The sequence below is a fragment of the Peromyscus eremicus genome, chromosome 7 (assembly GCF_949786415.1).
Source record: "Peromyscus eremicus chromosome 7, PerEre_H2_v1, whole genome shotgun sequence".
Taxonomy (NCBI): domain Eukaryota; kingdom Metazoa; phylum Chordata; class Mammalia; order Rodentia; family Cricetidae; genus Peromyscus; species Peromyscus eremicus.
Window position 1 is genome coordinate 110,196,532 of NC_081422.1, and position 16,634 is coordinate 110,213,165.

The 16,634-nt window shown below is 40.7% G+C and overlaps 1 protein-coding gene across 6 annotated transcripts in view; it reads right to left on the minus strand.

Annotated features, from left to right (window-relative positions):
* Positions 1 to 2,226: 2,226 nt before the first annotated feature.
* Positions 2,227 to 16,634, minus strand: part of Rbms3 (RNA binding motif single stranded interacting protein 3) — a 684,722-nt gene continuing 670,314 nt past the window's right edge. For 3 of the 6 annotated variants that reach the window (XM_059268834.1, XM_059268833.1, XM_059268831.1), the window contains 3 exons: positions 15,783 to 15,860; positions 11,612 to 11,739; positions 2,227 to 8,122 (listed from right to left, as the gene is read on the minus strand). In XM_059268834.1, the coding sequence (XP_059124817.1) occupies positions 8,116 to 8,122; positions 11,612 to 11,739; positions 15,783 to 15,860 (213 nt within the window). In that variant the 3' untranslated portion in view covers positions 2,227 to 8,115. Of the gene's footprint in view, positions 8,123 to 11,607; positions 11,740 to 15,782; positions 15,861 to 16,634 lie in introns of those variants that run through there. The other 3 variants (XM_059268836.1, XM_059268832.1, XM_059268835.1) reach the window with 2 other exon arrangements.

Sequence of the window (16,634 nt, forward strand, 5' to 3'; positions counted from 1 at the left end):
CTTTAGAACGTTGGTTTCCAGGGGCTGAGACAATGACACAGCACCAATATTGCTACTGCAGAGAATGGAAGTTGGGTTTCCAGCAGGCTACCAACTGCCTGTTACTCCAGCTCCATGGGATCTGACGCCCTCTCTGGCCTCCATGGGCACCAGCATTCGTGTGCACATTCCTACACACTGGCCTGCGTATATGTACAATTAAACGATAAAATCATTAAAAATGTTGCTTTTGAAATCCCCAAGTGATGGCATGAAGAGGTGGGACTTTGGAGATGAAGAATTCATCAGTACAAAGCCCCTGATGGATGGCATTGGTGTTTTTATTAAAGAAGCCTACAAGTTTGGTTGTCACTTCCAGTAGACACACTCACATACAACACATGCTCTGTGGAAATAAGACCTCACTAGACACAGAGATCTTGGGCTTCCTCCTACCTGAGCCCAGCTCTGTGAACAATATATTCTCTATGTTACCTAGCATGAGGCATGGTGCCTAAACAGGGTATGATCTAGAGTTAATTTACAATCATGTCCCTCTGATTTTCTGCTCTCTAATCTCTTCTTCCAGCTTTCTCTTCAGTCACTCCTATCCAAATACCTATAGAGAATGCATACAACATGCTCTTAGAGTATGGCCACCACTTACCTGTCTCTACATCCTTCCTCGGTTACCTGCATCCTAACACATGAATATGACATCTGTGGAATTGTCTTGACTCCGGAGAGACTTCATCTATAAGTCTGGAACATAAAGATACACTGGCTCCAACCACAAGGGATAAATGCAGAGCAAGAAGCAAGGGAAAAATGCAGGAGATAGAGTGACATATGGAAGATAAGACACAAGAAGAGTGGAAGGACCACGGGGGTTGGAAGTTCTACCATGGTCATACATCCTCCTTGTCCCCAACTGCATCCCTGTGGCCATTGATGCCGAGTAACACAGAATTCAGATTTGAACAAGGAGGGCAACAGAAGAGGACCAACCAAAGAGGCTTCTTCTTGTGGATAGCAGCAGAGGAAGGAGAAGAAATCTACCCAAGGCCAGCAAGACTGTGATGGCTGGATAATGAATGTCACCAATGGAAGAACCAATCATGCATCATGAATGTCCAAGACCTCCTATTTTGCATGTGTATTTAGCACATCATATATAACACAGAGTTCCCTGGGGCTTTCTATCCACTCATACTTTGTTCATGAATATACTTCTCTCTCTGTCTCTCTCTCTCTCTCTCTCTCTCTCTCTCTCTCTCTCTCTCTCTCTCTCTCTCTCTCTCTTAGATAGTGTGTCTTAAATATTACCAATTCCTCTGCTTAACAAATTGCATGCACTTCCTCCATCCAATATTTTTCTCATCTTCCACATTGTAATATTTTTGAATCACACAGCAAATACATAGGATGAAATATTGCTCAGTCCTTGGATGTAAGATCCAAGAGATCTGGGAAATTCTGGGCCAGAAAATGATCATCCACTTCCTTGCTTCCCATAGTCACCCACAGCTGAAGGAATGAATGTGCACTGCTGATCTTGGATCACTTGAATCTTGCAGGAACACAAACCACTGCTGAGGAAAGAGACGATGGCCTTCAATAGCACCAAGTGGTCGGTGAGTACTGGGCATATTTGGAAATGGGAGATAGGTAGTTGCTGAACCCTTTTGTGTATGAAAAACTTATTGGGAAACCATGGGAAGACCCCAATCGAAGGCTGTGCATCCCCTAAAGGCCCCCATGGTGGTTCTCTCAGGCTTCCAGACATGATCATATATGGTCACTTCCTTCATTCCCACACCTTCTTGCTTGGAATAACTTTTTTTTTAATATAAGGCTTCTATTTTTATCTTTAACTCTCTCTCTCTCTCTCTCTCTCTCTCTCTCTCTCTCTCTGTCTCTCTGTCTCTCTCTGTTTGTGTGTGTGTGTGTGTGTGTGTGTGTGTGTGTGTGTGTGTGTGTGTGTGTGTTTACTCCCTGGAAGCTAGAGTCAAAGGGAGTTGTGAGCCACCAGGTATGGGTGCTAGCAACCAAACTTGGGTCTACTACAAAAAATAGCACCCAACCACTGAGCCATCTCTCCAGCCCTGAATGATCTTTTCTTCTATTGATTCCAGAAAAATAACAGTTTAGCAAAGCGGATTAAATCCAGATGCAGCTCTCCCCTCCCCACACCTTCCCACAACAAGTTTCTGGAGAAGTGCAATCAAACACTGCAGCCCCGCTTCATTGATTTTATTTTCATTTTTTATTGAAAGCTTCATCAAAGAAAACAGAAATTGAAACCTAATATCCACTGATCTACAGAGAGCCCAGGGAACAGGGGAAATGGTGTCTAACTTGACCATGATACACATGAAAGAACTTAAAGATAAAACCAGAAACGCCATAGGATTACAGAACTCTCCATGACAGTCCAAGACAGCAATACAAAGATGCCCTTAAAGAAAATCTCAAAATGGTATTTCAGAAGGTCCATGGAGTTGAAGACAGTTAAAACAAAGCTTTTAAAGAAAAAGCCGTGTCACAGTTTTCTTTGAAACTGAAGTACTTTCACCCAGAGCTTAAAAATTAAGATTCCAATGATGTCCTTAAGTAAATGGGGACACTTGCTTCCAGAATGGAGAACAAAGTGATTTCAGATACCCAATGTCTCTTTGAAATAATTTTACTGTTCCTAACAGGGATGGAATAGCTTACTCCTTTTCACATATGAGGACATAACACATTTGGGGAGGAAGAGAAACCAACTTTATTAATAATGTTGGACCAGAGGTTTTAAAGTCCAAAGTGTAACATTAATATTACACTTTGTGCTTACATACACAATGGCCATAAAATTATGCCCTGGAATATGAGCGACTCTCAGTCTTAATACAGTAATACCGATTCAAACAGGAAAAACAACAAAAATGAAAATGATTTTGTGGTCAAAAAGATTTTAAAGGGGGATAAAAATGTACATTTAGCCAAAACTATTGTTGTTTTCTCCTGATGGAAATTGTGTTGACCTTCTTTCCTGGCGTTGAGTGTCAGTAAAGAGAATGAAGCCAAAGTAGCTTTGTTTTAGGGGAGCCAAGTTTGTTGTTATAATTTTCCGTTTATGTTTTGCAAGAATTCAGCCAACTCTTGATTATGTGTGGTGGACAGGAAAAGGACATTATGGACTGTTGGAATTCATAGTGTATAATGTGTGGATATTAATTTTTCAGTAACGATTAAAATTCCGGTGATAAATCAATACTTGGGAAGCAACATAGACTGGAGTGAGTAGTTTTCAGTGGTTTCTTCTGCCCATCCTTGGGGTGAAATGCTCAGGTTAACAGGGTCAGTCATTAAGAAGAAAAGACAAAACACTCCCAAGTTAGTCAGTCAGCCCTTGTATATTGACAGTGATTGTTTGTTTCTTTGAAACTCAGAAAATGGAGCAGTGTTAAGAAAATCTCCCAGGCGGCCTCACAATTTTCCCCAAATCCCCAGGCTCCATCTTGCCTCTGTTCAGCTTGGAGTCTTCACCAGTGAAACGAATTCCTCAGTACATTATTCTCCTGCCAAGAACAGCATGGCTGTTATTGACTAGAAGACAGCCAACCCTTTCTGTGACAGCAACTATATCTGTATGTTACAAGTTAGGGGATCAGCCCAAAGACAACAGAAATCAGTAATAAGTGCTGAACTCAGCCTTCTTAAATCATGGGGCCATGTCCAGCTTCTTGCTTAGCTTTCATACTTTCCTGAACTCCAGGTTATCACAAAGAACAGTCAAGACAGACAGCATTTGGTTGAAGGGTCCCATTTTGTATGGGTAAGAGATATTAATCTCAAGTTTGGCTCAACCCACATTGCAATACCACAACTATAAAATGGGTTGATTCATGAACTCCACTATTCCTTCTCAAAGAGGAAATGGAATCAAGGAGACTGCCAATCCTGCCATCCCTGGGGTTCAAGAGAAACTTTCAAGGCCAGTGGGCTCAGAAAAATGTTTAGAATACCAATCCCAGTGGCAAGAAAAAAAAAGAGATCTTATCCTTTACTCTATACTATGGTCAAAATAAAATAGATCACAGTTCTGTGACATGATTATACAATGTTCTAATATGTGATTGCTTCCCATACCAAATGCCATTACAAATGACTTTCAATTCTGTTGTCTCACTAGTTAGGAACCATGTATTTTCCATCAAAACCCACTTATGACTTACTCTCCATTTTCAGTGTGTCTGCAGTTGTTGGCACACTGGTATGAATGAGACTGGATTGTCCAAAGTATTTTTAGCCTATTAACATCATAGTCTATGTAGCAATCCCATTGAAACATCTCACTTGAGAAGAAGATGCAAGGATCCTGTTGAAATTAAATCCCATTCTTCAATAAAGGGCATTTTTAAGTCAATAAAAAAAGATGTGTAGTTTTTTTCGTAGACATTCTAATCATTAAACAAAGATTTTTTTTTTGAAAGAACAAAAACTAAGCACACAATTTTAATCTTCAGCACCTGCTGATATTACCATTAGCTCATACAGGTTCTATCCTGGGGTCCTTAGGAGACACAGCCACCAGTCACCACACACTCTGCTTCCCCTGATGTCCTGTCATTATTCAAAGAAACCCACTTTCCTGATACATTAGTAGCATTTAGATGACATGGAGTTTATCTTGTTTGGATCTTGGCTTTAGTTGCTTTCCTAATTTGTCATCCAAGATGTGGTAATGAAAGAGGAAAAAATGAAAACATCTTGACAATCTGAAGAATTAGAATTTTACTTCAATTTAAAAAATAACTGTAGTCCTAAATCATATGAGAACTATCATGTGCACTGCTGACTAGTTTGAGATTGTGGGGTCTGTGCTGCACACATTGTGCATTTGTTTTTGGGGTGGGGTTCTTGTTTTTATTACAATGTTGTACTGTTATCTGCCAATGCCTTTTCTTTCCCTGATACACTGGACTACTGAAAACAATTCTTAGGTAAAAATGACAGAGAAAGAGGGAGCCAATTTGAGTATGCACATTTTTTTTTCTTCTTAAAGGATTTCATGGAATGGCACTATAGAAACAGCCCAAATATAAAACACACACAAACACATAAAATGACAATGATTTCCTTTGGACTGAGGTGGCTTAAAAGGAAAGAGATTATGAAATGTTTCAGAATGTATATGTAAGAGCATGAAGTTAACCTAGGCACCTTCAACAGCCACATGGTAGCTACCTTGCAGCCTCATTGTTAGATATGCAAATGAGACTCTCTTTGTATCACATGAATACATGTATTTGGTACTTTTACAGAAAGGACAAGAAAGTATGTTGGTTTCATATTCAAATGAATGATGCCCAGGATAATCCTTACTTAAACAAAGAATTGAGAGAGGGTGAAGGAGAAGGAGAAACTGTAGTCTTGTGTGAGTTTTCTGAAAGCCCCTGGAACTTGAGGGTTTGTTTCCCAAAGACAAAATTCAAGTCCACCCTTCCAACAGGTGTCACTGAAGAATGCAGACATGTCAGGTTCCTTCCAAAGCACAGAAAACTATTAGCATGAAGGTGAAGCACAGGATTGCTCTGCAGCGTGGAGCCATCACCTTGGATACAGTCCTGTCATTAGTTTGGTGGCCAACATATGAAGTCACTCTCTAAACTTGAACACTCAATTCACAGGTTGCAAAGAAGAGAATCAGGGTCTAGCGAGACAGTGGACCTTTGGGTTGGGGCAGACTCCTCAGTTGTGGGACAGTGATTTGCCTTATAGCTTGTTTTGTTTTGGAGAGCCTACTCTCTTTCCTCTCTGGGGCTTGTGTCTTTCCTATGTACTCGGACAGACAACCCCTGAAGAAGGAACTCTGCCTCCTTGATTCAAATGCTTCATTCAAAAGCAATTCTTCAGAATGGTTCCATGAACAGAGTTCAATGCCACTGTCTCTAGCTTCGAGCAAAACTACGTAAGTAGATCCCAGGTACAATAAGTCAGAACTATTAGGATTTCTCACTAAGTCAATTTAGATCATTTTTAAGCCAAGTTTTGCATTATTCTAAGTGCAAATGTCTCCTTTGGTTTTAGTGCTGGGTCAACCCTAATTCTTTCAGTTCTTGTTGATAAAAAGCATACAATTTATTGATTGTCAACGAGCATGATAAGAGCTTGCCTCTACTGCACTAAAAGGAATCTTCGATCTTAATGGCCTCACTTATCTCAGATAATTAAACTGAAATTTAAAAAGCTCTGTGTTGTCTCTCCTGTCAATATCAAGATATGAAAACACAATGGGAAGAGGGAAAAGGAAAACATCCCCTTCCCAAGTACAGAATCAAGGTGTCTATTCAAGATGGGCCAGTAACAAAATGAAGGGGAGAAGACAAAATCTGTTTATGTTGGCGTTCGGAAGGAAGACGATTGTAACCAATGCATGAGTACTTCTCAGGGGACCGGGCCCCACTGCACAGAACATCACTGAGCCTTTCTGACAAGTGGTCTTTCAGACATCTTTCAGAACATGTTCAGGAAGCATCCTTAGTCTGCAGTTCACATGAAGACATTGCAACCTCTTGAACAAAGGACCCAGTGTATCAGCGCTCATCCATCCACTGCTGAAGAGAAACAGACAGGAGCTAGAAAAGCTCACGGGAGTGAAAGTCACCTGCTTCCATCAATCCATCAGTTCTCAGATTCTTCATGCTTGAACTGCTGAGCACAGTAGGTACAAACTTCAACTATCAACAAATATACATTTCTAGAAAAACAATTTTTTTTGCCATATGTAAAACACTAGTGGAAGGTAGTTGAAATGAAGTCAGAACTGGTCCGGCCATGTAGGTCAAACAAAACTTTAAGGAAAGAAAAGCAGTGTCTACCATCACGACTGTAACAGGGTCTCACTTCATCTTTGGTATAAAATAGGCCATCCATAGGCTGCAATTGACCACAACTAAGAAAGACTACAGAAATTGTCAACAATTTCTCTATCTATTGCTTTTTTTTGTTTTTGTTTTGTCTTTTTTGTGTGTGTGTTTTTGTTTTTTATTTTTTTGCACTTTTTGACCGTAAGCTTCTATCTACTTAAGTTTTGTTTTTAGTGCTCTTACACTAGGTTTTGCAATGTGACAAGCAAAGCTGACTAAAACCTGACAAAGCTCATAGAAAAAACTGCAGATAAAAAGCACTAACGCTTTCGCTAGCAACCACGCTCTGTAAATTAAAAAAAATTTGCATTCTGCCCCCCAAACACGCATTATTTCTAATGCAGTTGTTTTCAAACCAAAGTGAATATCTTTACCATAAAATGTCTTTTAGCCTTCTAGAATGACTGTGTCAAAGTTCATGAGAAGTCCCAGCATTTCCTAATTCTTGCAGTTGCTGCGGTTTCTTTTAACAACAAATTTTCTTCAAATGAAGAAAAAACATTTTGTTTTAAACTGTACAGTTTTTTTCCACCCTAAAATCTCAGTCTCCATCTTCTATGCCAGTGAAAGCTGGCACAATACTTCAATTCTTTCTGGATTTCTTTTTATAACAAGACGTTGACAGCATGCCTCGCGAGCCTTGACGTCCTTAAAATTAAGGCAATTAAGATTCAAGATAAACCTTACCTAAATATTTCTAAGAAAACATAAAATATAAAAAAACCAGCCCAGTAGGTTCAATCAAGAAAGGAAAAGAGGAAAAAAATAGCTTAATTACTGAGGAAAATAATTTCCTTATATTTCCGGTTGCCCACCTCTTGACATCAGGTTTTCTACTAAAATAAAAAACAAAAACCAAACCAAACAAACAAACAAAAAAAACTACTTACACCTCTAGGCAAATTCTGACTTCAAATGTTCTTCCACAGAAAACATCAGCTTTGATGTTTACCCTCCCGCCCCCTTTTCTGGGATTTGTTTTCCCTTTAAAAAAAAGTATGACAAAAATAACTGTCAGACCACACGAAGGAACCATTTGCACAGCACATAAAAACCTTGTTTTCTTTGAGTAAAGTATAAAATTAAAAAAAAAAAATAAAAATAAAAGAAGAAGAAAGCTTTCCCTTGGCGCCTGTGCAAACTGGAGGCCGACTAATTTCTTGCTCAGTGAAGTGTCTTCATTGAAGGTAAAGGTTCAGATGGACAGCCTCACTTCTGTCTATGGTCTGCAAAGACAAATGGAGAAGAGGTGTCAGTACATCCAAGTTTATCTTCTGTGGTTTCCCATGACATCTTGTTAGAAGAGTCCTGGCTTCTCAACTACGTCATACTCAAAGAATCAATGGAACAAGTAGATTAGCTTATAACGTCACATTCTGCTCCTTTCATATAAATGCACACTCAAGCAAGAGTTCATGTATGTAAAAATCAAGGTTGATGGACCAAGAACATCTTCTGATTGTCAAGTAATAAATAATTCAAAATATACCTCCAATGTACACAGTGAGTCATCCCTTCTGCTATGGCTTGCTTTGAGTACCTACTAAGACTTCATGGTTGGTAGCTTGGTCTTCAAGGAGGGCGGGGGAAGTGATGACAGGACCCTAAAGAGGTAGAACCTCACAGCAGATCGCTGTGGTCCTGTTTAGAAGGCACTGATGCGGTTGCCATGACATTCTGAGTTTTGACTTAGATGTTTTTGAAGATATGCTTATTTTGTTTATGTGTGTATAACTTTTTGTTTGTATGGATGAAAATGTTCCACATATATGCAGCCCCTGCAGAGGCCAGAAGAGGGCATCAAATCCCCTGGAAGTGGAATTAAAAGGTGGTTGTGAGCAGCCATGGAAATGCTGGGAACCTCAGCAAAAGCAGCAAGGGTCCTTAACTGTTGAACTCTCTCTCCAGCTCTGGATTCCAGCCTCATGCAGCCCATGCTGGCCTCATGTAGCCAACGACAACCTCAAGCTCTCAATCCTTAGATTACAGGCATTTACCACCCGGCCTGGCCTGTGAGCTGATACACCATTTTGTTACGAAAGAGGAACTCTATCCTTCTCTATTATTTGCCTCACATCTTGTCATGTGAGAAGTACTACAAACTGTCACTATGATGCCATCTGCCAACACGACCTTCACAAGAAGGCTGACAGATTTCACAATTCAGTGTTTCTCTCAATTGAAAGGGCTGATCCCAATGTACTTTGACCTAGATCTACAAGGGGTCTTCCCAACCCTAATTCTGGTGGATGGTGGCAAATCTCTTTCATCAGTGACCCAATTTTCACTCTTTGGAGAATTGTGATCACATGATAACTTTAAATGGGCAGGCGGGGTCCTTAAGACTTGAATTGTAACTGGAAAGGCGCAAAAGTGGAATTTGAAGCAAAGACTTCAGCCTTTGCACCTGAGACTATAACTTCACTTGCATATATACTTTATAGAATCTGGTTAATTAAAAAATTATTTTTAATCTCATTATTATTGTTTTATATACATACACACAGGTAAACATAAACACATGCTGAGTCCATTTTTATAGTTTGTGTATACATAGTTTTTATACATAGTTTTAGAGCTGACCACTTTGTACTGGAGAACCAATAATAATCAAAGAAGAGGCTATCAATTTGAGATGGGGGAGGGTGGGAGGAGATAGAGGAGGAAAGAGGAAAATGATGTGATTATATTTTAATTAAAAATGTAAAAAAAAATCTAACTTTTAATTTGGTGTGTATTGTGTGTGTGTGTGTGTGTGTGTGTGTGTGTGTGTGTGGCCCTGATTTGAACCTCTCACCTCACAGGTGGTCAGCTGCTATCTGATGAGAAATGCCAGCCATTAGCAAGTACTTAAAGATCTGCATATGGAGATATCTACATATCTCCTCTAGCATAATGACCCTGAGCAAAGGGCTTTTTAGGAAAGTAGTGGCTTGTTAATTAGCAGAATGATGCTGAAAAGAAAAAGTTTTCCAGTTTGTGAAATCTACAGTATTGAAGAAAGCTAAGATCACAAGGACTGGCTAAAGTATTTTAGAGATATTGTTCCATTACACTGGAACAGAAATAACATACATTCTATATATTTCATCTTGTAAGTGTGCATGCATGTATCCATATATGTGTATAGATGTATATATTTAAATTCAGACTCTGCATGTGAGAATAAAGATGTAGTAATCGTCTGTCTTAATCTGGCTTATTTCACTTAATATGATCACCAGTGCAATCCATTTCTCTGGAAATGACTTTGTATTTTATGGTTGAATTGTTGCTAGAGTTTTCCTGCCTGGCCCACAGTCAGGACAAATCTCTCTCACCTGCCAGTCCCACAGCCTCTCAGACCCGACCAAGTAAACACAGAGACTTATCTTGCTTACAAACTGTATGGCCATGGCAGGCTTCTTGCTAACTGTTCTTACAGCTTAAATTAATCCATTTCTATAAATCTATACCTTGCCACATGGCTCATGACTTACCAGCATCTTCACATGCTGTTTCTCATCGTGGCAGCTGGGAGTGTCTCTCTGACTCAGCCTTCCACTTCCCAGCTTTATTCTCCTCCTTGTCCCGCCTATACTTCCTGCCTGGTCACGGGCCAATCAGTGATTTATTTACCAACCAATCAGAGCAACACATTTGCCATACAGAACATCCCACAGCACACAATTCTATTGTGTGGCTATGGACCTCATTTTCTTTGTCTGTTTACCTGTTGACTACAGGCATGGTTGGTATGCTCAGCTTCTTCATGATTTTAGGAGTGACAAGATGACTTCATTAACGAACCAAAGGTTGGCAGCGAACAAAACTCTACAAACAGGTTCATCTGAATACTCACCATTCATCACAGATTTAGTCATGATCCAGAAAGTTGAACACTTTGCACACAAAGGCTTCTCCATATATACTTATATACATATATGAAACTCTCCAGTTTCAAAGCAGAGACCTCAGGATTTAATCTACATATTTTCTCCATACAAAGCCAAATGTAATTTGCTTTACGGGTGATTAAAAATTTTTCATGAGTAATTCTGAATACTTAATTATTACCTTTGCCATTTAATTCCTGAGCAGGCCCTGTATCATATATTTAACAATATTCTCCTTTTCCATGACCATTTACCTGGATGTTTAAAGTCAGCCTGCACTGAGAATGTCACTGTAATTGTTTAAGAGATTAAGAGTGGAGTGTTGGGTCACAAACTAGTGTCAGGTGGGAATACTAGATTTTCCCAAGAATATGTAACAGATTTATTTTTAATGACTGAAATGCTTCTCTTGAAGTGAGCACCCTCACTGGCTCTGTTAAGTCATGTGACTTGCATTAACCAATAGGATAGCAGCCACTGCATAGAAACAAAACTAAGTGCCTACTTTTGCTGGGTTTACTTTCCTGCTGTCCTTGGAATTCTGACTGTCTGGACATTAATTTGTTATAAAATGAGAAGCATATGGTCAACCCTTCCGTCACCCCAAACCAGAGGGCCACAGATGACCAGGTACTCACATACAGGACCAAGTACAGCCAAGACCAGAAAATGTACCCCCTGAAGCCAGCTGGAAGCAACCCATATGATCATGAGCTCAAGAAATGCCTACCACTAAGTTTATGGTGGTTTCTGTGAAACCAAACCAAACAGAAACACTTTGAGAAAGGACTTGCAGATTTCTGCTTCTAGAGGAAGGAGCTTGGCACAGCATGGACTTACTTGGATTGTTGGAAAGAGTATGCAGGTGCGTGTTCATTGGGTGTGTCCACTGCTAACTGTTGCTGCTGACCACTGCTGTCCTGGGATGAAGGGGCCACCGTCTGGGGAGAGGTATCAGCAACAACACCCTGAAGAGGCAATCAGTACACACAGGCCTTATTTGTTTTAGCAAAGGGCTCTCTCTAGATGCAGCACAAAAGCCCTTCTTCTATTGGGCTTGCAAAGAGAGAACTCTCAGCCACTGGAAACGGCAGGATCGGAGCAAAAGAAAATATCAGGGTATGCTTGCATAATGGTTCATCCTATGATATTGATGATACAACAGCAATAAGCTGGCCATTGCCATCAGAAGTCCTGGGAAGGCTCTTATGGTCAGAAAACCATTTTAACTGTGGTTGTATAGAGGACTCTGGCCTCAGTAAAAGCCATTTACAATCATGGTCAGAGGTCTCTTACAATAATCTAAGCAAGTTTTTAAAGATGTATTGTATTTTTATTTATGTGTAGATGTGCATATGTCTATGTGCACATATACCTGTGTGTGTGTGTGTGTGTGTGTGTGTGTGTGTGTGTGTGTGTGTGTGTGTGTGACAGAGGGGGGGGAAGACCACAGAGGCCAGAAGAAGGTGTTAAATCCCTTGGAACTGAAGTTGAAGATGTTTGTGAACCTCCTGACTTGGGAGCTGAGAACCAACTTGCTGTACCTAAAGAATAGAAGGAATCATCTTTCTAGTTTCTTACATAAAATTTTTGTTTTCGTTGTTTGTGTTTCATTTTAGACAGTGTCTCCGTGTGTAGCCCTGGCTGGCCTGGAACTTACTACCTAAACCAGGCTAGCTTGGGACTCACAGAGATCCACCTGCGTTTGCCCCTATCTCTTTTCTTTCTTTCTTTCTTTCTTTCTTTCTTTCTTTCTTTCTTTCTTTCTTTCTTTCTTTCTTCCTTCCTTCCTTCCTTCCTTTCTCTCTCTCTCTCTCTCTCTCTCTCTCTCTCTCCTTTCTTTCTTCTTCTCTTTCTTTTTTTCTTCCTTTTTAAAAATTGTTTTATTTTGCTTTGTTTTCTAAGACATCAACAGGCATTCAGTTAGAGGCTTCAGAAAAATCAAAGGAGAAGATGAGGGGTGAGGAGAAGGGGGGGGGGAAACAGCAGCTGCAGCAGCTTGAAGAGGGCTAACCTTGGATACCTGCTGTGGGTTCTATGTCAAATACTCTCTTTCTGTTGTTCCTCATCACATACCTGCTATTTTTTTTTGTACTTTTTAGAACCTCTGAACAGGATTGGTTTGTGATCTGTCAATTGACTGATTGATGGATGCTAACCAATGTCCATCTGGTGTTTTTACATGAACATGACTAAAATCTTTTCTGCACAAGCACAGATTCCAGGTGGAACAGTAGAGGATAGTTATAGTCTGTGCTCCTCCTCTCCACTACAGATCTAACCAGAAGGTTTTCTTTCCCATAAGCTGCTTTGTTAAATGTGTCTGTAACTCTATACCAATTAAAGGCTCTGGCCCTTTCCGTAACATATTCCTTTGGTGTAGACATACAGAAACGCAAATATGTGATAGAGGTTTATGCTCAAGGTGCTTGTAGTGTGTTGTCAATTTTCTCATGACATAGCTGCCTTTTAGTCACTAAATATAGCAAAAGCCATGTAATCGAATCTCATGTCCTTGAACTCCAATTAAAACCTGTTTAACACCCTAATTGTCGTGCTAGAAACCCCATCCAACGACTGAGGGATCTGGATGTAGAGATCCATGGCTAGGCCCCGGGTAGAGCTCTGGGAGTCCAATTAGCGAGAAAGAGGAGGGTTTATATGAGCAAGAATTGTTGAGACAAAGGTTGGATAAAGCACAGGAACAAATAGCCAAATGAATGGAAACACATGAACTATGAACCAATGGCTGAGGGGTCCCCAACTGGATCAGGCCCTCTGAAAGGGTGAGACAGTTGATTGGCTTGATCTGTTTGGGAAGCATCCAGCCAGTGGGACCGGGTCCTGTGCTCATTGCATGAGTTGGCTGTTTGAAACCTGGGGCTTATGCAAGGTCGCTTGGCTCGGCCTGGGAGGAGGGGACTGGACATGCCTGGACTGAGTCTACCAGGTTGATCTCAGTCCTCAGGGGAGGCTTTGCCCTGGAGGAGGTGGGAATGGGGGGTGGGTTGGGGGTAAGGTGAGGGGGGTGGGAGGGGGAAGAACATGGGAATCCGTGGCTGATATGTAGAACTGAATTGTATTGAAAAAAAAAAAAACCTGTTTAATATACCATTATTTTGGACCCTACATCTAAGAATTTAAAAACACTAAGGGTGTGATGGCCTCAGTTTCCTAAGCCGTACAACAGTGCCGTGCTTGTCTCTGGTGCTTTCTTTACTTGGATTCAAGCATATATTTGTTACACACCAGAAGTCAATCTGTAAACATTTTCAGAGATCCAACTTAGTTGGCAAAAACCTCCATTGATCTCAATACTGGTGGATTTTCACATGGAGAAATACACACACTCTAGTTACTGGTTGTGATATAGAGAAGGAAAGATGAACTCGAGGAAGTATATTGATTAGTTTTTCAGTTTCTAGCTGATGAGAAGCAATGCCCACAAATGACAGCAAAGTACTTGGGCATTCAGAGATGAGGGTCTGTGGTTTAACTAGAGACAGTACCTACCACCATCTATGTGTCTCAGTGCCTTCCCCTCTTCTCTGTAACTTGATAGCTCCACCCAGTAAAAATGAGAGCTGATGAAGATGGATTTGTCCCAATGAAAAGAGAGAAGGAGCTTTACTTCTATTCGGGACCAGATGGCAGCATTATTCATGATACCCATAGTGATTCAATTACATCTTTCCTGTCTATAGGGAGCTAGAGTATATTGGGTTCATTCATTAGAACAGTGGACTTTTGTTAATTTCTTTTCTAGGGTACTAGGGATGGAGCCCATAGCCTTATACATACTAGGTAAGTGTTGTGGGACTGAACTACACTCCCAACTGAAGCAGTGATTCTTACACCATCCCCAACTCCCATCCCCCAGACAGGGTTTTGTTTCTCTGTAGCTTTGGCTGTCCTGGAACTCGCTCTGTAGACCAGGCTGGCCATTAACTCAGAGGTCCTCCTGCCTCTGCCTCCTGAGTGCTGGGATTAAAGGCGTATGCCACTACTTCCTGACTGGTTCTTAATTCTTAATATCTACTGACATCATCTGGGAATATATAAATATGCCTAACCTAGCACATATTCCAGAAAAATAATTAAGAATTTCTTGTGATCAAATTCAGGAATCCATATTTTTAAAGCATCATCCTCTAATAAATTTAATGGGCAGAAGAGTTTGAGTATCGAGGTGCTGTATCATTTTCATGAACATCTGGATTCTCAAGGGATCATCTTAAAATGAACACCTATGTAAATTCAGGAAACAGAGTGGTGGTATCTGATACCTTCCCTTTCTAACAAACTTCTAGGTGACATTGGGATGGTTAATTTTAGTTCTCAGCTTGATGGAAGACTTGGGAGATCATCCCAGGACACACCAGTGTGGGGGGTATCTTGATTGCATTAATGAGGTAGGAATGCCAACTGTGGGTGCCTGGACTGTACAAACTGAAGAGGAGAAGCTGAGCAGCAGCATGCATCCATTGCTCTCTGCTTCTTGACTGTGGATGTGGTGTGAGCAGCTGCCTCACCTGACTGACTTCCCTACCACAGGATGGACTGTGAGCCGGAACAAGTCTGATCTCTTCAGTTGTTTTTGTTATGTGTTTCCTTTTATCACAGCAACAGGAAGAAGAACTAAGACAGAGATCCCATGGTGCTGGTCCAGGGACCGCTCTCAGGAGCAAGCTGCAAACTGTTCTTCCTCTCTGCTCATGAGTGTTTGTCTTCTGCATTTCATGGGAAAGGGTTTGTTCCTTGCACTGCTGTCTAGGCCTGCAAATACTCTTCCTTTATACCTCTGTGTAAGATAGGTTAACTGTATGTGTAAAGCAAAATGTAGGTTGGGTTGAGCCAATGGACAGACTTCTGTATGCTCAGCTTGCAGGAATGTGTTTTACAATAACCTAAAGATTTTATCTGAGGATTCCTTGGATTGTGGGGACCCATGTGGCTCGTGTGGCTGAGATTTCTCCTTCCTAGCCTCTTTGTGTTTACAGGATGGACTTACTTCAATAGAAACAGCTGTCGGAGGCACAGGCGTGTACTGGGGAATGTAGGTCCCTTGCATAGGAGCAGCAGTCATATACTAGAGAGAATCAAAGAAAAATGCACATGAACTTGGGGGTTGCAAATATAGAAAAAGTTAGACACTACATGAGTTGAAAAATGAACAGCACATCACTGGTTAAACTCAATGTTCACCAACAACGAGAGGTCTTATCAACAGTGACTACTCCTTGCTGATCCTATGTCGGTAACAGGCTCATCTTCTCCATATCAGCACAGGTTGTTTCAGTCAACCCCCTCAAGCTGTCACTCCAGGCACTCTATGTAAGAGCTGCAATGTCCCCTATTTCCCATTTAAACACAAATTCCATAAGTGTGATGATGACATCTGTTCTTGCCTCCATTTTGTTGCTAAGACCTATCACACAGTAGGCTCCTGACAGACATTTGTTGAACGAATGAATCATCATAATAATTTGCAAGCAATGCTTTTTAACTAAAAATGTTGAGGAATAATGAAAGAAATATTTACATAGAAATACATCAATGGGCAAATGTTATGTGCCCATCACCTTTGTTAATATAAAATAAATGATCAGGGATGTCTCCCAGTGGTAGAGTGATTGTCTAAAATGTACAAGGCTGTGAGTTCCATCCCAAAGCACAGCAAAGGAGAGAGGGATTGTTACACATAATGCTGACGTCTCTTTTGTCCCCCTTTCCCATTCCATCCTCAAGGCATCATGAGCATTTTCTTTCCAAAACCTTATAAGAAAACAGTCCAGAGGGCTGAAGAGATGCCTCAGCTTTTAAGATTGTGGTTTCCTTTTGCAGAGGATCCAAGTTGCTCACA